At 42.3% G+C, this 24,996-nt stretch overlaps 1 protein-coding gene across 3 annotated transcripts in view; it reads right to left on the reverse strand.

The window, feature by feature from the left end:
- Positions 1 to 24,996, reverse strand: part of PKHD1 (PKHD1 ciliary IPT domain containing fibrocystin/polyductin) — a 267,993-nt gene that overhangs the window by 156,402 nt on the left and 86,595 nt on the right. For all 3 annotated transcript variants that reach the window (XM_064650787.1, XM_064650789.1, XM_064650788.1), the window contains 2 exons: positions 24,381 to 24,531; positions 11,487 to 11,699 (listed from right to left, as the gene is read on the reverse strand). In XM_064650787.1, coding sequence (XP_064506857.1) covers positions 11,487 to 11,699; positions 24,381 to 24,531 — 364 coding nt within the window. The remainder of the gene's footprint in view (positions 1 to 11,486; positions 11,700 to 24,380; positions 24,532 to 24,996) is intronic.

Below are 24,996 nucleotides of genomic sequence, written 5' to 3' on the forward strand. Positions count from 1 at the left end.
CCATGGCAGGGGGTTGGAACAAGATGGTCTTTAATGTCCTTTCTAGCCCAAACCATTCCATGATTTCTAGTTCAACAGGAGACATGAATTCAACCGTTAAAGAAAGATCTCAGAATCACATCAAACCTCAGCAAACTCAGTCAGGTGTGTCAGGGCAGATTTGCCTCCAGGGTTACAGGAAAGTCTGTCTTTAGTTAAGCAAAGTGTGAACTGTACTGAGTGCTGTAAGTTTACATAAATAAAGTCTATATTTATAATCCTTTGATTACAAAAGATGTGAATGTCATTTCCTCTTCCAGGTGTACACTGAGAGACTCACTGGGTACAGAGAATGTCAAAACCCTGTGTTTGACAGGGTACTTCTGGTCACCCAGCTTTGAAAGCAGAACCTGCTACAGTTGGAAACACTATAGAGGGTTTTGAAAAAAATTGCTACGGGGTAAGGAGAGGCAGCTGCAAACTAATTAATTAGGAGACAAGTTCTACATTCACTAATTAATTAGGAGACAAGTCCTATATTCAATGGGATATCTGCTGATATCAGTTACCTCTTATTACCAGCGTCCCATGCTCCAGGGAATAACTTTCCACACTCCTCTTTTAGCTGAGCATGATCCATTATAATCCGGCCTGTTTTCAGCCTCCAATGGTAACAGCCTGCACACTTCCCTTTGAAAGGAACTTCTGTCTTTCACACATTTCTATTTAGTTACATGAATTTCACCTTAAATCTATGGGATGGCCCAGTTCTAAGAATTTACATGACAAGATGACATGTTGCTTAGGTGGAAAACAGATGCCCATGACCTGAAAACTTTTTGGAGTAGATGTTGTTACCTACCTTTAGACACCCTGGGAACTACCTAACCAAGCCTAACAGAAACCAGTGGGAGCCACATCCAGTCAGTAAGAGCTGGAAAGCAAGTAAATGTTGGTAGAAACAAGATTCTTTAAATGGGTCTTAGGAGGACTGGTTCCATCCCTAAGCCTGCCGTGGTCTTTCTCCCAAAAATTGTTTAAATGTTTTAAAAAACCTTTCCTTTTTGTCATGGGATAACAGGCTTTGAACCTTTCTCCTCTGACTCCCAGGACCCTGCTGGTCTCTCCTCTTCTCTCCTATTTACTGCAAATTAATTAACTCAGTTGTGAACACACAGTTTGTTCATAGTGTTGACAAACTATAAAGCTCTTTTACACCTTCTGACCGTTTATTGGTGTTTTAAAGATGAGGTAATGAGATCCCTTTATATCACAAAAGGAATTTATGAGAACTGCAGGGCTCATACGCACAATTTACTTACTGGGAATGTACAAGTTACTTCAGACAAGATGTCAATCTGTTGCATCTATATTGTAAATCTTTACTGTAAACGGGAAAAAGAACTTTCAACTCCCAGGAACAAAGTGAAAAGAACCAAGCCATTTATCCTCCCCCCAAAAAAGAATTCTGCAAGAGAAGGTAATAATATAATATAATGGACTATAACTGTAATTAAAAAAAAAAAAAAAAAAAAAAACACCAAAAAAACGAACAAACAAACAAACAAAAAAAAAAAACCAAAAAACAAAACAAAACCAAAAAACAACAACAAAAAAAACCAAATCCAAAACCAAAAAGCAAAAACAAAACAAACAAAAAACCAAACACCAACAACAACTATGGCAGGGGGTTGTAATCAGAAGACCTTTCAGTTATCTTCCAACCAGAACCATTCTATGATTATATGATTGTCTTTGGTAATAAAATATAACATACTCAAGCATTTGAGGTGTCAGACTACTTAAGCAATCCAGTTTACTCTCCACTGTCATAATCCCCTATTATTCCCTTTTTCTTGTCCAAATTGCACTTCCTAGTCAAACTTATCTTGGCCGTTCCTAAAATTTTCAAATGCCAAAATGATAAATAGCAGAACAGCCATTGGAAATTGGTGCTTCAGAAAAGAAGCAGGTTTTTTTTAAATATATTTTTAGGTCCAGGACAGAGACTTTTTGCCACTGTTGCTTTAGTTAATAAAACAAACCACAAAAATAATAATTGATAAAATGCCCTAAGTTAAAAAGAATAGGAAATCTTTTCCAGAAAGCCTCCTTAGTCAGGATAGCACACAGCTGTGCTGCTCCAGCTCTCTATGGTCAAATGGATCTTCAAATGCTGGATCCTTAATGAAGGACTTGGAAAAAGTATTTCAGAAATTTAGATTTGATGAAAATTCTTTAAAAAATTGTCGCTGCTACCTCAGATCTTGCAGTGATTAGTCCAGTCATTGGCCAGGAAGTGTAAGGAACCAGAAAAAAAGAATGAGAGCTCCTTCCTTAAATTTTCATATGTGTTAAAAAAAAAAGTCCTGAACCATGAGCCCTCGACCCTCTGAACTTGAAAGTTTCCAGCTTATTACTACTCCCTGCTAATTCCAGTCTCGGGTATGTTTCCCAAGCATTTGCACATTTTTAGCTTGTTTTGCAATGAGAGGAGTTTGGGTTTTTCCTTCTACGCATCTTAGAAAGACAGGAATGTCTCTGCCTGGAACTGGGAGATGTCTTTCCACCCCCTGTGCAGTCCTGCAGGACACCCTGCTGTGCATGGGCAGCTCCTGGGGAGATGCAGAGAGATTTCCTGCTCCCTCCTGCCACAGCCAGTGCACAGAGCTCTTCATTCCTGCGCCGAGGTAAAAAACCCTTTCTTGTGTGTAACTGCTCATTAACTCCTTAGGACAAACCAGAACTCATCAGCTCTTTGATGGAAAGCTGCAGCAGCCTTGGTGCTGGGTGCTCAGGACCACACTGGGTATTTTGGATTGGATTCGAGTGTGGGCTCAAATTGTAGCTCAGAATCAGTCAGAGAATGGTGTGGGTTGGAAAGGACCTTAAAAGGTCACCTAGTCCAACCCCCCTGCAATGAGGAGGGGCATCTTCAACTAGACCAGGTTTCTCAGAGCCCATACAACCTGACTTTGAAAGTTTACAGCAGTGGGGCAGCCACAGTTTATCTGGGAAACTCGTGCCATTGTATTACCACCCTTATCATGAAAACATTCTTCTTTATATCCAAACTAAACCTTCTCACTGTCATTTTGAAGCCATTTCCCTTGTCCTGTCACTGTCTTCCCTTGTCCCAAGTCCCTTTCCAGCTCTCTTGGAGCCCCTTTAGGCTCTGGAAGGGGCTCTATCCCTGGAGCCTTCTCTTCTCCAGGTGAACATCCCTAGCTCTCCCAGCCTGTCTCCAGAGCAGAGGGGCTCCAGCCCTCAAAGCATCTTTCTGCCCTCCTCTGAACTTCTTCCAGCAGGTCCACATCCTTCTGATGCTGGGGACACAGCACTCCAGCTGGGTCTCACCAGAGCAGAGAAGAGGAGGAGAATCCCCTCCCTCAACCTGCAGGTCACACTTGCCTGATGACCTCATCATGTGGAACCAAACCCAGCATCAGGCACAAGTTTTGCACAAGCAATGGGCAGGCTGAGACAGGAAATTTAGACCTGCTCAGTCCCTTTGTGTCAGTAGACACAGCTTCAGTTTCTCTCTGACATCTTCAACCTCCCACATAAAATAGGGCTGATGTTTCCCCCCTTATAAGGCAGATTTGGAGGATGAAATCGAAGCCTACAACTAGTCAGATTTGATTTCACTCCAAATTCAAAACAGGCCAAACCTTCCACATCCTTCACAGAATAAAAATTTCAGAAAAGAAACTCCTTTTGGGACCATCTCCCTTTTTTGTCTGACATCACTTTGGAAGTTTATGGAATTTGATCTTTTGTTCTGTAAACGCATTGCATTTCACTAGCGTAGAAATGTTGATATGAAATACAGCATTTAAAAATAATATTATTAAAGCCCAGCTAAAAACAAAATTATAGAATTAAACACATTTTCCTTCTCCCAGTGAGCAAAAAAAAATCTCACATCATCTGAGCAAGAGGACAAATTGAATAACTTTTATTTTCTCCACTGAGTAATATACTTGAAAGTGACCTAGTCCTGCTGAATGTTTCCTATTCATGAAACTGCAGTTTTCATTTAAAGTATTTCCACCTAAATGTCTTTTCAGAGCACCTTGGAGAAAGCAAGGAAAATCATGCCCCTTTCCTGGAAGTGTGGGACTCTGAGCAACCTGTTCTAGTGGAAGGTATCCCTACCCATGGCATGGGGTTGGAATGAGATGAGCTTTAAGAACTCTTCCAACACAAACCATTCCATGATTCTATGATCCTACTGAGGATGGGAAGAGCTTTATGATTAAACAGGTCTATGGAAACTCTCATTGCTTCACTTGGTCTGACACTTTGCCTTGCAGACAAAATACCTTCCCTTTGTGCTATCCCATAAATATGAACATTTCCAAATGTTCCCTTTAATCAGAGATCTCCCAGTCACTTTGTTAAGTTACATCAGTCCTGAAAGCAAGGGGAAAGATTTTTTCAGCTCCTGTAATGCCATCAAAGAAACCAAACCCTAGGAAAAGCTCACAACCAAAGATGCCAGGCAGGAAAATATCTTTAACCTGACCCCAGGAACAAACGGCTCCAACTGTGGCAGCCACGGAGCTCAGACCCTGCAGGGAGCTGCAGACAGCTGTTAACATTCTGTGTCATTGCCAGTTCATCTCTTGTGCTGCTGTGGAACGAGGCAGGGAATATCTCCCTGCAGGAGTGGGAAGGCAGGGCAACACAGCCATTTCCAAACAAAGATCAGTTTCCTGCATCCCCAGAACGTGGTGAAGGAGAATTCAACACTGGGAAAAGTGAAGATGAACCCAAACAGAGGGTCCCTGCCTGGCTCGGCCTGAAGACCTGTGCAAACAGAGGGTTGGGGCCAGGCTTCTCCATTCGCCAAACTTCACAGAATCAAAGAATCATTTAGGTCAGAAAAGACCTTCAAGATCAACCAGTCCAACCTGTGACTGATCCCCACCTTGTCACCCAGCCCAGAGCACTGAGTGCCATGTCCAGGTGTTCCTTGGAGACCTCCAGGAATGGAGACTCAACCACCTCCCTGGGGAGCCCAAACTTTGCAGGCTTTCTGCTTTCTGGGATAGAAATTAACCCTGATTTTGTTGTTGGTTATTCTCTTCCTTCAGGCAATACCCTTGTTTTAGTTGGGGCCAGAAGTAGAAGGAATTTATTGATTTTATATTCAAAAACTTGAAAGAGGCAACTACTTAATCCATAAAACACCTCCACATTTGTAGTGATACACAGGCCTGAACTCTGTCAAGAATCACAAGTTAATATATTAGCTATAGTCTGTTTATCTATTCTATTCTATTCTATTCTATTCTATTCTATTCTATTCTATTCTATTCTATTCTATTCTATTCTATTCTATTCCACTTCATTCCAGTGTATAATATATAGAATGAAATGTATTATATTCTATGATATTACATTGCTATCTTTATTAGCTTATTTATCTTTATTTATCTCTATTATACTATATATATTAGTTCCCACTTCTCAGTCCCCTTCACAGCCCATGCTTTCCTCATTAAGATCAGCACCAACATACAAATCAATTGATTTAACCTTAAATCAAAGATGATAGATGCATTTCTGCTAGAAAGAAGGGCAAACTGTGAAAGACACAGCAGCTTTTCCTGAACTCAGCTCTCTTTTTTTTTGTCCCCATCTGCTAGGTCTTTAAAATCTAATGGTCATCTTATATTTGTGAATAAGAAAGTGAAGGAACAAGTCATTGTACATTAGTTACTCCATGGGAAGTGCCTAAGTGCAGTTTCTTACCCCTGGTGAACACGAGGGGATTCAAGGCAGCTCAGCCTTCTGTTCCAGAGCCATCTGCTTTAATGCATCATGTTAAAGTCAAGGTCTTGAAAGGAAAAACGCTGTCACAGAAGGCAAAAACCCTCCTGCAACCACCACACAGAAAGGCATCTATGGAAAACTAACCAATAGAAGTGAATCCTGAAAGGGAAAAAGGATCTGAACTCACAGTGTAACAGGAGTGGGCAAATCAGGGAGTTCAGATGGTGAAAAATAACATCTATTGAAGAGCATTTCAACAAAGTAAAAAAGCACAGCTTTTCTCTAACAGATCTCTGCACCCTATCTTGAATTCCCATGCTACAGATTTTTTTTCTTATTTTTTTCCCCTGGGAAGCTTTTCTTTTTAATATGTGAGTAAAGCAGAACAAATTCTCTCATGTCGCCTATGATCTCTCAATCTCAAACTCAGCACAGATACATAACACTGCTTAATGGAGGGAAAGCAAGAGGCATTTGATTAAATGTTTGATCTCTGGAGGAATGCATAGGCTCTGCAGAGCACAGTGCACAGCTCACAAATATTTTGTGTTTTATTATTGATTAAAAGCGATTAAAATTAATAATTGGTTCAACTGATAAAAAATACTTTTTTTCCTGAGCTAACCCTGAAAGAGTATCATATTGCTTTGGTTGCAGAGAAATCAGGGATAGAGGTGGTGCAGAATTGCCTCTGTTATGTCATCTTCACCAGCCAGCATCCACTGAAAATGCAGGGACATTCTTTGCAGCAGGGCTAGCCATGATTTTAGAGGACTGACGTGACCACTGACACCTCTGTTTTAAATGTTCTGATTATCAACAGGTATGTTATTAAACAAAAACTCTCTGGACATTGCTTTTTCTTTACCACACACCTTTCACAGTCTGGATAAAGTGAATGCAGTATATTATTAAATCCGAAGTGTAGGATCTTCCATCTAGTTGGAGAGATACACGTTATGAGTCAAAATGCAGGGAACAGGCTCATAGAATCATAGAACCACAGGATGGTTTGGGTTTGAAGGGACCTTAAAGCTCATCCAATTCCAACCCCCTGCCATGGGCAGAGACACCTTCACTCGACCAGGTTGCTCAGAGCTCATGCCCTGTATCATCACAGTGTAGGCACAAAGTTTCAGATCAATATACAGCAAAAGTACTGATCTTCTTTTGGGAACAGGCACAATCTCTTTTGAGGGGACACAATGGAATAATGAGATCATCTATACAGGACTGCTAAAAATGGAACTGAATGGAAAAGGCCTTTAAAGTTTTTCCATATGTGTCAATACCTCTGCTATGGAGACAGGCTGACAGAGTTGAGGCTGTTCAGCCCAGAAAAGAGAAGGCTCCAATGAGACCTTAGAGTCCCTTCCAGTGCCTAAAGGGTCTCCAAGAGAGATGGAGAGGGACTTTGGACACGAGCATGAAGATAGGACAAGAGGAAATTATCTTAAGACGAAGGAGGGCAGGGTTAGATAGGATATTGGGAAGAAAATCTTTACTGTGAGGGTGGTGAGGCCCTGGCACAGGTTGCCCAGACAAGCTGTGGCTGCCCCATCTCTGCAAGTGTTCAAGACCAGGCTGGATAAGGCTTGGAGCAGCCTGGTCCAGTGGAAGGTGTCCCTGCCCATGGCAGGGAGTTGGAACGAGATGCTCTTTAAAGGTCCCTTCCAGCCCAAACCATTCTAGGATTCTATGATAATAAGAGTGTTCAGACCACAAAATTGGTCTGTCACAAAGAAGGGATGGTCTGTCCTCAGCTGTTGAGGTGTCAACTCCACTTCCTCTGCCTTTTCACCCAGTCTCTGCCCCCGCCTCAGCATCTGCCAGTGCCTCCAGTCAGGTTTCCCTGCAAAGGACAAAGATGCAAGAACAGCCAAGGCCACCATGCTAAACTTCTCTCCTGCAGCTTGTCAAGAGAGTTTCTCAGGGAATAAAGTACAAATGGAGCTGGAGACAGTGATAAATTTCCCTTCTGAACAATCAATAAAATTCTCTCAGCCCCGCTTAGGCCCCTACCGCGGATGCAAGGGCCATAATTACATTGTCAAAAAGTCAAGTTGCCCTGGCTGACTGAAACCCCCTCTAAACCTGACGTGTGATTGACAGGCAGTTTATGGGTGGCACGCTCTGACTGGCAGGGGAGTTGGCTAAAGCCAAAGGCAACAGTGAAATTTCCCAGTCTGCTACAACTACGGGAGCAAAGGACTGCCACTCATGAGGGAATTGTGGGAAACCCTGAGTCATATTAACATATCAAAGTGAGGAGCTGACAGCGCTTACTAAACAATCTGAACTCAACCAGAGCATCCCCCAGCTTTCCCTGGCTGAAAGAGAAAAGAAATTAAAATGCACTCAGTCCTGTCTTCACCAAGACAGCTGAGAATTTGGAAACCTGCTTATTTAATGATTTTGATCTGAGATAACATGTATATTCATGTTTATAAATGTATCTCACAAATGTATATTGCTGAGCATGTCAGGCTCTCTCACGCATATATGAAAGGGCTGTCATGCTCAACAATTTATTCTATACCACAGGCCAGACTGGTGCTAAATTGGAGACAGAACAGCAGATTTTTTCCATGTAAGCAATATCAGCCTAGCAAAAGATCAGACCATTTTTTGTCTTGTTTTCTAACAGACTTCTACTGCTTCAATGTTAAATTGCATATTACATGGTTTGAATGAACCTTAATTGCAGCCATGCACTGGGACTGTGTGTGGTGCAGAGCTTAAAAGTGATTTCATAGTTACTCTGGATTTGTTGAAAAAGAAATTGATAAAAATTCTTTAATAAGAATTAGGGTTGAATAATAATAGAGTGAGATTTGGGGGTGTTCAGCCTGAAGAAAAGAAGGCTCTGGGGAGACCTTAGAGACCCTTTCCAGTGCCCAAAAGGACTCCAAGAGAGCTAGAGAGGGACTTAGGACAAGGGATGGAGTGCCAGGACAAGAGGGAAGGGTTAGATGGGATGTTGGGAAGAATTTCTTTCCTGTAAGGGTGGTGAGGCCCTAGCACAGGTTGTCCAGAGAAGCTGTGGCTGCCCCATCCCTGGAAGCATTCAAGGCCAGATTGGACAGGGCTTGGAGCAACCTGGGCTAGTGGAAGGTGTCCCTGGCCATGGCAGAGGTGGGCTTTAAGATCCCTTCCAACTCAAACTATTCAATAATTCAATAATTGATAAGAAATTGAAACCAGGAGATGTTTCCACTAATGGGTCAAGCCACATTTGGCTCCACATACCTCCAACCAGGTAATACCTGTGTTGCAGACCTCACCTTTTTGGTTTCCTAGGGAATGAAGAATCACTGGGAATTATGGCACTGAGTGAAACATATGAAATGTCAGTTAGAAAAGACCCAAAGGTACTGATGTGGACACTTGGGTTTACATCCCTCCATCATGTTGCCAAGGTAAGACTGAAAAATGTACTTCTGCCCTGTTTGTCTTTAATTTTATGGGTGATGGAGTCATCAAGTCTGTGATGATACAGGCTCAGAAGGGAAAGGAGAAGCAGCACAAGAGGCACAGTTGCAAGGAGTTGCTACTGGATTTTCCTACATTGCCAGAAAACAAAACAGTGTGAAGTAGTGAAGTCTCGTGCTATAAAGTGCTGACAATTTAAGGACAAAATCCTGACTTACACGGGTCAAACCAAGAAAAGAAGAATATTTTTAAGTAGCAGAAGACATAGAAAGTGAAGCAGCAAAAGCTATTATCAGGCAAATTCAAATCAGACACTTCAATACTTTTCTCTAAAAAGAAAAAAAAATGGATGATTAACCAAATTAATCCCCTGGAACAAGCCTCCACGGAAAAAGCTGGCTTCTGTCTCCCTTGATGTCCTCAAAGACCAAGCCTTTCTGGAAGGCATGCTTTAATTTAACAGGAGTTACTGAACTCAGGGCTGGGATAACTGTGTGAAACTCAGTGTACAGTGACGGACACTCAATTCAGCCTGGATTGTGTAATAGTCCTTCTCAAGGATATCCTCCAGGAAATAGGATAGAAACCCTCTGCAAAGCCAGTTTACTGGAATTATTAAAGCCTAAATGATTTAGCCTTGCCATGTCTCAAAGAAGTGGTCAAGAGCACCTGCCAGCCCAGCTCCCTTGCCTCTGTCAGGAGCACCTTCCCCACCCTCTGCTCATCTCTCCTGCTTCAAAAAAACATCTGTTTGCTGACTCCCCTCCAATGCCCAAGCTCTCCTGACATTGCTGGGCTCCTGTGAGCTGACAGGATCACGGCACAGTGGCACAGCTCCCTCCCTATCTGTGCTCAGATTGTCCCCCTTGGTGTCTGACATCATTTCTGACCCAGAGCCACACATGTCAGTGATGCTCAGACACAACATTTCTGCCTGTAGGACAGAGGCTGTAAGTTCAAGCCCTGCTGGAGGGTACAAACGCCTACCAACACAAAGTTTGACACAGAAGAACATGAGGAAGGGAGATGAGACATGCATTGTTGTTTTTTTTTTCCTCTCCCCTGTGACACAAAGAGGCTTTAAAACCAGCCCAGTAGTTAAGAGCTTGACATGAATGCACAGCACTAATGTTCTCATTCATCCTGAGTTTGAACCTGAATTCCATATCCAACCTACTGAATCAAGAAATGGATATTTTATACCTGTATTTCATAGCCTTCAAAAAAAAAAGCTCTGTATCTAAATTATTCCATGCTACAATATATGAAGGATGTGGAGCTGTTGGAGTGAGTCCAGAGGAGGCCATGGACATGTTCCAAGGGCTGGAGTCCCTCTGCTCCAGAAACAGTCCAGGAGAGCTGGGGGTGTTCACCTGGAGAAGAGAAGGCTCCACGGGGATCTGAGAGCCCCTTCCAGTGCCTAAAGGGGGTCCAAGAGAGCTGGAGAGGGACTTGGGACAAGGGCCTGGAGGGACAAGACAAGGGGCTTCAAACTGGCAGAGGGCAGGTTTAGAAGAAATTCATGGTTGTACCTTGGTAAGGTCCCAGCACAGGTTGCCCAGAGAAGCTGTGGCTGCCCCATCCCTGGGAGTGTTCAAGGCCAGGTTGGACAGGGCTTGGAGCAACCTGGGCTAGTGGAAGGTGTCCCTGCCCATGGCAAAGGGTTGGGATGGAATGAGCTTTAAGGTTTCTTTCAACCCAAGCCATTCTGTGATTCTAAGGTCCGGTGGTTAGAGCAAAGGACTTGTCACCTGGGACTGAAATTCTTGACATTGCCACAGTTTGGCCTGAACTTGTCATTTAGGCCACAATGTGTGCTGAGCAGATGAGGCCATATGGACCACCAGGAAAACAGAGATATTCCAGCTGTGCTCCTAATTCTGCAGACGGACCACTGGCTTTGGAATGCCAGCACAGCACAGAGAGGTGGAGGATGGAAAAACACACTGCTAGGAGCCTTTTGCTGATGCTTTGAAAAGTATCTTCCCCACTCTAGCTGTCCCAGGCTACTGTGGCATTCTTGGCATTCGCCTCACCATAGGATCTACCTGGCAGATCACACTCTCTCAGAAACCCCAAGAGTCATACCCTCTTTGGGAAGGAAACTTGTTATGGAGAGGGAGGAGGGCAGAAGGATATTCCATTCTAGCAGCACAGCAAACACAGATACCTCACAACAGAGATTTCAGGTCCAGTTTCCAAGGGAAGAAGACATTTATTTGTGGAGAGATGTGCTTTTTTTGTTTTCTGTTCTCATTTGTGCTCTGCTTTTGATGAGAAGAAAATGCACTCACCATGAATGGAAAGTGTCCCATTCCTCACTGCCAGGAACTTGACTCCATATGGAAATAATGGTGGAGAATGGATGCTTCCATAGAGATAGATGTGTGCTCTGTGAGGGAAAGGGGCCTCAGGGGATCCCACCTGGAGCTCTCCTCCATCAGATACCAGGATGTAATGAGCATGTAGTTCTACAGGTCCTGGCCCAGTGAATAGGAGTTTGCCACCTGAAGACAAGAGAAGAACAAAATACAACCACAGATGGAATAGCCAGTCATTATTTCACAGCCAAAGGAGCTGTAAGAGGTGGGTAACAAATGGATCTGTCATAAAATTAGGAGATTAAAGCTAAAATACTATTGTGTCCTGCCAAATTTCCAACTTTCCTTGTACTTCTCTTTATGGATTTATCAGCTCTTTACAGACCTGATTAATTCAGTCCGTTTTTTGATTCTACAACAGTCTGCCTTTCTAGACTTGAGCAAGGCCAGTCAGTCTGGGCAGACATAAAAATCTCTCAAATTCCAGTGCAAGGGAGCTGGGGTTGGAAAATCCCAATTTTAACTGACTCACTCACTAAATGTTGAAAAGGAATATTTCTATTTAATTTGTATTATGTTACTTTTTAGATTACAAACTACATTTGACAGGGAGAGGAGAGGGGAAACTGGCTTTGGAACATAAGAACTGGCAACTTGTTTAGATCAGTGGTTGATTTAATCCTGCAAACTCTTCCAGCTGCTGTTCAAAACCAGATGCTTCCAAATACAGCATAAGAAATGTCTTCCTCTTAGCTGGATGTGAGTTGATCTCCCCATACCATAAAAAAACCATTTCAATCCCTAATTAGAGGTTAGCTTTGCCTCAAAGCATAAGGTTTCGTCCCCTTGCCAACATTTTCCTTTTACCATCTATTAGTATAACTGGATAAGATTTGTCAGTAATATAGAACTGATCCTTCAAGTCTTTGTGATTTTTAGTCTCAATGATTTCTTGAAGCAATGAATTCTGTGGTCTAAGTACAGAGTGCATGAAAAGCCATTTCTAACTCTGTTTTGACTCAAGCTTTTCAGTTCTGTCAAATGCCACCCTTATTCTTTCCATGTCTGAGCTGGCAATCCCAGTCTGTCACCTCAGAGTGGTTTATTCCATTACCTCCTTTCATATTTCCTCTCCTATAAATGACATTGTCTCTATCTTTACAATGCATTTGGACAGAATGGACTCTCAGACATCTTATCACACTGCATATGGGATATGTCTTCCTAGGTCAAGCTCTGTTTCCCAGGAGCTAGTAGGGAAAATCTCAAAGTCTGGAAACCTCAGACCTCTTTACAAAGGGTTTCTATCACACCCCCCTCCCCCTTTGTGTGAAGTAGCTGAGAACTCTGATTTCTCATACCATGACCAGCTTTCTCCTGATGTTAGCAGTTGTCAGTGGTGATATCCATATCTACTATACAGTTGGCTTTCCTTTCCCACAAGTTCTTCCCTGAGAGGGTGGTGAGGTCCTGGCACAAGTTGCTCAGAGAAGCTGTGGCTGCCCCATCCCTGGAAGTGTCCAAGACCAGGCTGCACCAACCTGGTGTAGGGGAAGGTGTCCTTGTGCATGGAACAAGATTATCTTTAAGGTCCCTTCTAACCCAAATTGTTCAGTGATTGTATAATTCTATAAAGATTATACCAATCCTTAGAATAAGGATAAGGTAGATTGAACCCCTGGTTTAATTTCAGTATTGAGACTAAAAGAAGGAAGGAAGAAGTTTTAATATAAAAATCAGATTAAATCTACCTTAATTATCACTCCTCTTTGACCAGGTCCTGCTGCTCTCAATGGTAAAGGAGAAGCACAGCTCTCATGTACCTTCCCCACTCAGTTCCATCCACTCCTGCTGAACACATTCTTCTCATCCTGATCCCTTTGTTTATTCTTGCATGGAGGGGCTTTCATTGCTTCATTGATTTCTTAATCTTACAATAAAGTCTTATAACTTAGTTCTCATTTCCTAGGCTTATAACAAAGTCAGTATTTGAATAAGGACTACCCATTAAATATTTTATTTCCAAATTTCAGTGCTTTCCATATGCATTTTTATAGAATATGCTTAGTTTTCTGGCTTATATTCACTGGGAACCATGGGTTTCCTCTCACAAAAACCAGCTCCCCTATGTGTAAATTGTCTCTTTCTCTAGACATACTTTTCTATATAAAAATGTATTTCTGTTAAGCTTCTATATAATGTTTTTACAAACTATACTGCATACATTGTGATAAAACAGCACAAATTTCAGCTTGTTTCATGAAAAAAACCAGATATTTGACTGTTTTTCTGAGATACATCCGAGACTTCTAGAAAAATGAAATAGTCTTAATAAGAAATGCACTGTGGTGAAATTGGGACAATAATTGAGACGGTATTATTTGGAGACTGAAGGCACCATTAGATCATATCTCCTGATGGCCCGTGTACATCAGGCTGTTGAAAAACTGGAGGAAGTCAAGTTGTCTGTGTTTGACTGCTGAGTCAATAAAGAGACCTGAGAACATCACTCTACCATTTGCCATGATCATCTTTTCCAACAGCTAATTTCTCTCACTGTTCACAGTTTATGCTTTATTTCCAGGCATAACTTGTCAAGGATGAGCTTTCAGAGTGCTCTGTACCCTCCTGCACTGCACTGTGGAGAGGTGCAGCAAACACCATTGTTTGTGAAAGTACTCACAGGTAAAATAAAATCTCAGCCCTCCTTCAGACTGATTAAGACTCTATTTGCAAGGAATCATCTCCAGCTCATGGAGCTGTGCAGCCTCTCACACAGTCCAGTGCTCCTGAATTTGCAAAGCCAAATCTTATAATTCTTCCGTTCCTTTATTTTTCTTGACGCTGCCTATAGAGGCAAAACTCCTTATTCTCACCCCCCGCCTCTTACTTTTCCCAGGAAAAATTAATACTGCAGCCTTTTTGCTTCTTCATTAAACTGGGAGATCAGGTGGATATAGAATCATAGAATCATGGCATGGTTTGGGTTGGAAGGAACCGTAAAGATCATCCAGTTCCAACACCCTGCCATGGGCAGGGACACCTTCCACTAGACCAGGTGGCTCCAAGCCTCGTCCAACCTGGCTTCAATCTTGGTATCCTTGGGCCACACTGACTTCTGATCCTCTTCATGATCTTGGCTTTACCTGACAAGGTCCCTTATTGTGCAACCATGAATTTCATGCTGAATTGCTTCCTGCCCAGCTCTTTTCTCAGCTGTGTAAATCTGCATTTGGTTTAAAGGACGTTCGCACAATGTGATCTCCACTTCCTCTCAGATCATCAGTGATCCATCAATAATCAGTGATGTGCAGTGGGAACCAAATAGTCATGAAAATGGTTTCCCCACTAAAAATTTACTTTTTGAGTTAGTCCATTTCACACGTGCCAGCTGTCATATCTTGGCAGGTGACTCTCAGTCACCACACTATCACATTTGATTGAAGTAACTATCAAACAAACTCGTAATTTTCTTAGAAAATTAACAGAAGTTTTCTGCCTTTTCTTCCATTAAATTTCTCTTCTGTCATTCAGTATAATTCCATGGTTAGTAATTTATGGATTCAACCATCTCCTACATTTAACTTCACTCAGTTTTCTCTTTCGACCTGTCGGTTAATATCAAACTAGGCAGGCAACATATTTCCCATTTACCTGCCTGTAAATCAGATCAAGATCAGAATCAAACCAAGATCAGAACTTCTTTATCCCTCTGTAATATCCCATTGACTCTTAAATTAAGATTTTTGGGCCATAGAGTGTCTCTACCAGAAGTTTTAGAGCTCTTGAATGAGATTGGACCTGTTAAGATTTTATATTCTTGAAAGAATATTTAACATATTCATCCTATTAACATTATTTAGTAACAATGGACTGCTGGTCCATCTTCCTCTTGTGATATAATTTACCATCCTATTCGTTCTCATACTGAGAACAGAAATATTTATTAAATACTTTTGCCCTATAGCAGCAGTGTTAATAATTTTATCACCACAATCTATAAATGAAACTGTAAATCACTGCAATTTATTTCATTCCTAACATAAAAAAGACATCTTCCCTAAGGTCTTTATTGACTTCCTATGCTCTGCTCCCAAAGAAATACACTCATTTCTGTTTCCACTTCTCTTCATACAATTTTTAATGAGTATTTTAATTGCTGCCATGCTGTACCACTGCACCAGAAAGGCTGGTGGCCAAAGCTGTCCTATCTTTTGATTGGAAAAGTATAGCTACATCTCAAATAAGTTTTCCCAAGTTTCAGCCACATTTTGTCTATCCAAAATTTTCAAGCTGTCTACGAGACAGGTTAGAAATATTAATTCCCTCCCAAAACCCCTTCCCATGGGATGGCAGGGATAGAGGAATGTAAGATTCCTGTGTCCTTTTCTTTTTGCAGCCATTCCAATGCACCTTGAGGTAGTCACGGGAAGATGCCTGTTTCCCATGAGGGTCTGGGATTTGTCTCCTTCTACCCATCTCCAGAGGGTCTGTGGTAAAACAGTAGAGCATGTTCATCCTCCTCCCCTCATGAACAGAGCTGAGACACAACAGAGCACGTAAGGGAGCTGTGCTTTGGCCTGGAAAACTAGGAAGGAGTGAGAAGAACACAGCCTGCACTTACCTGGAGTCCCTCTTCCTGCAAAAACAGCAGCAGTTTGACCCGCAGCAGTTAATGCTTTTGGGACGGGTGTTGACACCAGTTCTGTCTCCTGTGCTCCTTTCTGCACAAGGTGGCTTTGGCAAGTCAGTAGCTCACCCTGATCTAGTAGAAGGTTTCCTTGCCCATGACAGCAAGGTGGAATGAGATGGTCTTTAAGGTCCCTTCAAACCCAAACCATTCTATGATTGCTTGTTTTGCTCTATGTGACTCTTTTGCTTTCCCTTAGAAGCAGCAGTCAGACCCAGTATAATCATAGTAGGTGGAGAGATCAGCTGCACTTGTGGTCACACCATAATGCTGTTGTCTCTGGATGCTTGTAAACCCTCTGAAGCCCTCCCAGAACAAATCCAAAAGGCACTTGGTTTTTGGGAGAAAATAAAGTGAAAAAAAGTTCAGCCATTGAGGATAAAAGAAGAGCAGCATCACAGTAAAGAAAAGGTGGGATTCATTTAACCATTTATCAAGTCTATGTGTAAAACAAACTCTGGCCAAACTTACAAATACTTTCGTTTGAAAATTGCATATTGTCCCTCTAACCCCCTCTGTATCTCTGTGGTTTCTCTTGGGTCAGAATAAATATACAGCTGCTGCTTTACAAGGTTGTCTTCTCCTTTTTTAAAAAAGAAAATAAAAGTTATGCTTCCTTCTTTTATTGCACTTGACCTCTCCTCTGAAAGCAGAAAGCAAGAATATTGCTCAACTGAGCCTTTGGCTGTGACCCTCAAATTGTTTGTTATGGCTGCACAGGAAAGCAAAGTCCTACACATGACCTTGAGGGTGATTTTATAAAAATCAATCAAACACTGTTATGATGGCCTCCCCACTAAGCAAAATAAATACAATTAAACCTATAATCACTTCTGTACAGTAATGTGCAAATTCAATGGGTCTCTTTAGGTGGAGTGAGGGAGAGAGGGGAGAAATATGTTGAGGCTATTTGATACTTTGTGAGAACATCAGAAGCACCATTCTTCCCAATTAACCCAGCAATTAGCCTCCACCTCTGCACACACAGAAAAGAAATCGTTCTTTATCTGCCTTTAGCAAAGGGAAAAAAAAAAAAAAAAGGGGAGGAAAAGAAAGAGAAAAAACCAACAAGGCAACTCCATCTGTCCCACTGGAGGGGAGAAGCAGCCAGAACAAATAATTACAAAAAAGATGAATATTAAAGAAAACAAACCTGATAATAAGGTGGGGACTTAATCTGCTGTGTGGGTAACTACAGCACCATCATGCCATTGGCAGAACTGGTTTTGTGAAAAGAGGTTTATCTTCCAAAGTCCTTGGAAAATAGTGGAGGGCATGACCAAAAAGAAAGGATTTTGAAAGATAATTTATGAACACTTCACTTTTTCAGGTGTCTGGAGTGGCTCATGCAATGCCACAGCCCAGGTATCCACAGTATTACTACGGAAAGAGGATACATCCTGCACCTCTTAAAAAAAAAAAAGCAAATAATGATGGAGTAGAGGATGGGGAAGACTGTTGTGAGAAGTTTCTCCTTGCCCCTGTCATGATAATTCATGCTTTCAAACATAGCAGCTTACATCCTTTCTCAAAAACCTTATTTTTTAAAAAAAGAGTCCTTGTAACACAGATGTTCTCGCAATGCGTAAAAGTGATGCTGATATTTCTCATTCAGGTTGTGATTTAAAATGCCCTAGAGATTTTCTGAACTCCAAGGGCAGCAAAGTCCCCATTCCAAAGTGCACCTTTCACATGGAGGGATTTTCTATTATCACCTTTTGAAGCCTCACCTTGCATTCCCTGCTGATATAAGACATTTTTCCTAATGAACGGCTCATTAGGGAGTTAGGATAAAAGTGATAGATTTAGATTTAGTTCTACTTCAGATGTTCAGTCCTACTTCAGATTTAATTCTACTTTATGTAAAGCTAAATGCAGTGTCAAAGCAAGCAAACTACAAGAAAGGTGCTGGATAGTCGCAAGACAATTTTTTTAAATAATCAAATATAAGAAAAGTATTAATAAAATTATCTTATTTTTCACTACTTTCTTATAATCTTCAACTAGCAGCAATGAGCCATAAAAGTTGTTTGCATGCTGGACCATGGCTGAGCAAGATGCAAAGGAGAAGTTTGTTATATTGGCTCCATCTCAAAGGGTGCTTGAACCAAGAGCCCAAAATTCATTCTTCTCCTCCTTGAGAATATCTCTCCATGTTCACAGCACACAGGAACAGATCCCAAACTAGCTGTGAATTCAAATGTCCATGTATTTCCACCAGGACATCACTAGCACACTAAGAAGTCCAGCTTGTATTCCAGCATTTTGTTGGATGGAGGCCTTAATCTGTCCCTGGGAGAGGAACCAGCAGCTGCTTCGGTGGCTCAGACAGAATTCATCTCCCAAGCCCGACAAGCCTTTGTTTTTTGGCTTGCTGTGCTCTCAACCATCTGTTCAGATGGCACGTGTTCCCTGTGAGCTGATCAGGCTCTTCCCTGAGAACTCAGGAGACAGGCAAAGGCAATTCAGATTGACAGCCCAGAAGATGCTGCCACAGGTGTATCTGCTTCAAAGAAGTACTTCTATTTTTCAGCTCTTAGATACATCTGAGATGCTTATCAACAGCTTAGGTGGATTAGAAAAAGAAAAGCTGACTTGGTGGGGAAGAGGTGCAGCCACTCCAAGATAGCTTTGAGCAGTTATGACATCACCTAGGATATAATGAAGGAACTTCTAGTGAGCCTGGTGGAGGCATCAGGTAAACACCACACATAGAGGTGTGATGAAGAAAAGAGGTCTTTTGGCTGTTATTTCTCAATTGACAGACAAGCATTAAGTGCACATTTGGAAGAAGTTCTTGGCTGTGAGGGTGGTGAGGCTCTGGCACAGGTTGCCCAGAGAAGCTGTGGCTGCCCCATCCCTGGAAGTGTCCAGCGCCAGGTTGGACTGGGCTTGGAGCAACCTGGGATAGTGGGAGGTGTCCCTGCCCATGACAGGGGGTTGGAACTAGATGATCTTTTAGGTCTTTTCCAACTCAAACCATTCTGTGATTCTGTGAGCCCCTCCGTCCATGACAGTGATTAGAAGAAGGAGATGATGCTGCCTCAGGTTTCAGCCTGGTCTCAGACAGAGCTGCATCAAGTTTCTTGGCCAGGATTAGTTTCCACAGATCTGTTCACTGTGCAGCATCCCAGAGGAGTCTCGAGAGCTACTAAAGTTGCAGCAAATCAATTTAATTGGCAAGTGAGAGCCCTGGGAGTCCAACGTACATGCTGTAAGCCCATCTAAAACATGATGGCAAAAGAAACAAGGGTTCGAAGTTGGAGGAAAATCTGAAAAAAACCCACCCCTTAAATTGCTATGGATTCAGGGCTTTAAAAACTCTTCCTCCAGGAATGTCCACCTCTGTGAGATGCACTCTGCTGGATAACACTGAATTCCTGCAGCAAAATGTGCTAACAAATAAAGAACTGATGTCTTCCACTGTTTTTCCATGAAAACAGCTGGGATTTTAAAGCTCTGAGACTAATTATTGCCGGCTCACCGTAACAACGTAGGAAAATATCACACAGTGACAGAGAAAAATTGGGCTGACTTTTCTTCCTTTTAAATCTCAATTAAAAAATACATTGGATGAAATTTCCCATTAGCTGGTACTATTTGTACATCCCATGTTCTTCCTTTAATTAAAAAACATGCTTATTGCAATACTGCCAGAATCACTTTTACGGTATTTTAATTGTAATGTCTCTGCCTGATTAAAAAAAGAAAATATGAACTGGAAACTGCCTGTAAAAAAAAAAAAAAGTATCACAATGAACATCCTAAATGGGTTGATCAAAATGGCATAGAAAACACTGCGACACAAACAGGTTCTAACTGTACCTACTGGTAAGGGATTTTAAGGTGGATTTAAGGACTGGTTGATGCCACAGACAGGAAAACAGAAGGAAAAGCTTTTTCCTTCTTTCAGTGAATTTAAACCCAATCTTTATCAGCAATGACCGAAGCACTGGTTATTTGATAACTATTGAAGCAGGTGTATCAGGGAATATTGGCTGTTCTTTTTAAAAGCATCAAAGATGAGAAAAAGACAAGTAAAATCAATATCTGTGTTTCCCTTCCCCCAGATCTACTCACAGGATCCAGTTTAGCCACAGTCTGATCAGAGCATGGATGACAAGAAATTCAAAATATTCATAGAATCGTGGACTCATAGAACCGTAAAAACATTTGTGTTGGAAGGGACCTTAAAGAGCATCTCGTTTCAACCCCCTGCCATGGGCAGGGACACCTTTCGCTATCCCAGGTTTCTCCAAGCCCTGTCCAACCTGGTCTTGAACACTTGCAGGCATGGGGCAGCCACAGCTTCTCTGAGCAACCTGTGCCAGGATCTCACCACCCTCACAGGGAAGAATTTCTCCCTAATATCCAATCTAGCCCTGCCCTTCATCCCTTTGAAGCAATTCCCCCTTGACCCATCACTTCATGTCCTTGTGAACAGTTCATCTCCAGATTTCATGTGGGCTTTCTTGATGGATAAGCATTGCTCCTGTGATGTGGGTTCAAAATCAGACAATAACTGACAATGTCAGGAGTATCTTTGGGGCTTCTCAGTTCCTTATATTGTTTCCTTGGATTTCAGGGTTTGAAAAAAAAAAAAGCAAGGCTCAGGTTATCTCAGGTCTATTGGGAACTGAGTGCACAGATTTTAGAGAAACCACAGATGAGGTGGGTCAGACCTTTCTGAAGACCTCAGCCTGGAGTCTTCAGCCATGGAAGAGGGAACTGGCACACTGGTTTCAGCAATGATACAAGTGATGGGGGATGGAAGAGCTGTGAGAAAGGGAAGTGATTGTCCCTCCTTACTTGGCACAGGTGAGGCCTCTCCTCGAGTCCTGTGCCCAGTTCTGGGCTTCTCACTTCAAGAAAGACATGGAGGTGCTGGAGCATGTCCAGAGAAGGGCAGCTGAACTGGGGATGGATCTGGAGAGTCAGTCCTATGAGGAGTGGTTGAGGGAGCTGGGATTGTTTATCCTGGAGAAAAGGAGGCTCAGAGGGGACCTTCTCACTCTCCACAACTACCTGACAGGAGGTTGGAGAAAGGTGGAGTTTGGCCTCTTCTCACAGACAACAAGTGAGAGGACAAGAGGAAATGGCCTCAAGCTGTGCCAGAGGAGGCTCCAGTTGGACATCAGAAATTATTTCTTCAGCGTTCCAATGCTTGAAAGGGTTGTCAAGCACTGGAATGGGCTGCCCAGGGAGGTGGTGAAGTCATCATCCTTGGAAGTCTTCAGGGAATGACTAGGCTTAGTCACTCAGTGCTATGGTTTTATTGACAAGGTGGTGTTCAGTCAAAGGTTGGACTTGTAGATTTTGGAGGTCTTCTCCAACCAAAATGATTCTTTAATTGAAACTGAGTCTTTTCTAGTACAAGGACCAAAGCAATATTCTCTCTTATGCCTGAAAGAGCAGCCATCTCAAAATTGCCATTGCAGAGGCAACTGGCCAGCTGGGGATCTTCAAACCCACAAGGGTATCCTGGCAATGACACTCTAAAATTCATCGCCAAGGCACTCCTGAAAGACCAGGCAGAATTTTTTTTTATTTTTTTTTTTTTGTCTTCAGACCTCCCTAGACCACTCTAATTTCAGACAAAGGCAACAACACATGCCTGAGGTATCAACCCACCAAACACAAAGAAGTTCCCCTAGTGTAAGCCCTGTGCAAAGGAATTTCCATCTGTCCTGGGTTATCATAAATATTTCCATTCTTGTGATGTCGGGATTACAAAAATAACTGCAATCTGCTGAACACACAGAATTATCTCCAGTCTGTCTATCTTGTATCTCTTCCCCAATCAGTTTTGTCTGAGCTGTTTCAGAGTCTGACTATTAAACTTTCCACTGCTGATATTCATATGTTCATGCTCTGCTTTTTGAGGAGGAGGGAGAAACTCCTGAGCCCTCATGGCAGTGAGCAGAATCCAGCTGCTTAATCCTATTTCTCCATTGCTTTGGTCTCCAGATCTTCTGCCCAGACAGTCTGGTCTCCACCAGAACAACTGTATGTTTTCGGCTATATGTTAATACAGTCTAGAAAGAGTCACTTTGAGGCTGCACATGAAGCTGGATGTCCTTGTTATAACACTCCTTTAAACAATTCCTGCGGTGTTGAAATCATTACAAGGATGTACAAACAGGGGTAGTATTCAAAGTCTTCATGGTGTCCTAAAAGAGAATTTCAAGAAATGGGTCTGTAATTGTTTTGGGTTTGCCAGATACAGCACCAGAAAATGGGCAGTACAGCATCACCGGAATCAGTAGCATTAAAGCTCTTTTTATTTTCAGCTTGAAAGTGCACAGATAGCCTGATGCTGAGTCATGAAAGCCAAAGGGAGCAGAGCTACAATTTAATCCCATTCTCCAGCTCCGATGAAGAAAAACTCTCCAGCTAGGATAGGAATGGGATATTTCAGTTGAAGCACATATCTACACCCACCTACAGGTTAGAGGTTTACTGCCATGTCCATCTTGTACCTGGGGAAAGCGGTCGATTATTTGACATGCTCACAGAGTCAGTAGTTTACGCTCTGAGGGGATCCCCTGTGATTCATCTATAAACAGGTATCTACAAATACCTAAGATGAATAAGTTTTTGGTGATGTGTGTTTCTGTCAATACAGGAGCCTAAACAACTCTCCTGAGCTGGACAGCTTTAATAAGGGGAAGGAAGACTAGGAAAGGTAAATCCCAGCCTCATTTCAGAGTAGATCTCAGCAGGTTTTGACATCAAATCTAACCAAGACTAAACAGCCAGAGAAATCACGGGGGTGTATGCAACAGGCAACTTCATAAAGCTCTGATAAACAATCCCTGTGCAGGTTTCTGCTTCTAAAATGTTTGGTCCTTATGTATGGCACGTAGCAATGGAGAAATAATAACATCTTGAATATTTTAATGCTGCTTTCCTAACTGAATTGACATTATAAACCAAGTTTCTTGGAAAACACGATAAAGGGTAGGAATGATTTGAATGTCAGATGAGCCAAAGCCATAAAGATACTGCTCCAGACTTCATTAAATTCAATCAGAGCTCTGGTAGCTTCATGAGTGCTGATTCATAGATCAAATGTATCTGAAAGTAGGTCCAAAGTTCAAAGGGTTTCTGCTGCAGTATTGTGACCAAACTGTTTCACCTTTTTAATCTAAAACCTCGCACTTGATTTTTAATTTTGTTTTTAAACAGGAATGATGTCTGGTGTAGCAATTCTTGAAAACCTCTGAACATAAGCTGAACAACTTTGATTTTTTATGGAAATGTTCTCACAGTAGAGAAAAACTTACAAAGTCTTTACTTTATAAAATGATCATTTGAAATCAGATTAAAATATAGTTGTTACGTTCTTTATCATCATCTCAATGTAAGAGTAGTCCCTTTAATATAATTTTAATATAAAATCATTTTGACCAGCAAAGGTCCAGGTCCTTCAACATAAAAAACCTCCTGTTTTCATTTTTTGAGCTGTTTCAGCACAGGCTTAACTCTGAGCAAGCAATTTCACTAGCAGAGCTCATTCCCTTAATATCAAGCGTATGCACAACAGTTTTCACAACCAGGGCCTAATTTCCAGAGGGGAATATTTCTGGCATGGAATTACAAGTAGTTTTAATTCTTACTTTGACAGAGACCCACAGAGATGTACCTGTCTCACACTTATTCTAGGTCTAAGAGCAAGTACATGAACCTAGCAAACCCAGTGTTTTCCCCCATAACTCTTATTTACTGTCCACCAGCTGTGCTGTAGGATTTTGGATTATTAATTACATTTGGTGGTTGTGACCTGCAATTCTGTAACATCATTAATTTTGTAAAGGTGTTTGTGAGACACCTGCCTCGAAGATGCCAAACAGAACAGAGCTGTTTATTGTTATCAGCAGTGCCATTATCACTGAACATTGCTCAAGACAGCAGCAATTTTGGTAGCTGGGGGAAAGAAACGGGGAGGGGGAGAAAGCCTTTCTACTTATATTGTTATTATGCCTCAAACAGCATAGACGATGCCTTTTGCATATAGAATAATTAAATGCTTCCCCCATCCCCATCCTGTGTATCAAGAGGAAACTCAGCCTGACTGACCGTCGATGTTTGGAGGTGGGGAACGGAAGGGGAGATCACGGGCACTAAGAATTCCCAGCCCCGGATGAAGCAGAGCACCGAACCCCCCTTTCGCAGACCTTTGAGATGCAGCAGGTTGAGGACGCTGGTGCTCGTCCCCAACAGCAGCGTCCGGCCTCCTTCTATCGTGACGTTATCGCCATCTCGCGGCTGGTGGCCAGCAGGCCAGCTGGAGTCCTCGTCCCACTGGCCGCAAAACTGGAGGGCAAGCTGGAAAGAAAAAAGATCCAGAGAAGTTCAAAGCTCACCCCCTTCCACCCTTCAAGGAGCCAACTTGCCCAGCGAAGTGCGGAGGAGATGCCAATGCCACGTTGTCCGGCGTGGTTTTGGCATCTCCTCTGCCGTGCTCTGGGCAAGCTGGCTTCCAGAGGGAACCCTGTGTAAGGCAAAGCAATAGAGGGATTGGGGTTGGAGAAGTTCTTGGCCTTCAGAAATGCCTGTCACAATTCAGGGGTTGCCCCTTGTCTCATTCTGCTTTGGGGAATGAGGGGCTTTGCTGCAGGTCTGGCTGCGGAACGACCACAGGTCTGCCTGGTGTGTGTCTCTCTCTGCCTCTCAAAAAGCAGAACTGCACTGTTTTTTTCCTGGCAATGTCATAAAAATAGCCTGAAGAGTTTGGAATTATAACATTCCGCTAGACAGGCAGTATTTTGCTTCAGAGGATTTTTTTTCAAA

Source organism: Pseudopipra pipra, chromosome 3, assembly GCF_036250125.1.
Source record: "Pseudopipra pipra isolate bDixPip1 chromosome 3, bDixPip1.hap1, whole genome shotgun sequence".
Taxonomy (NCBI): domain Eukaryota; kingdom Metazoa; phylum Chordata; class Aves; order Passeriformes; family Pipridae; genus Pseudopipra; species Pseudopipra pipra.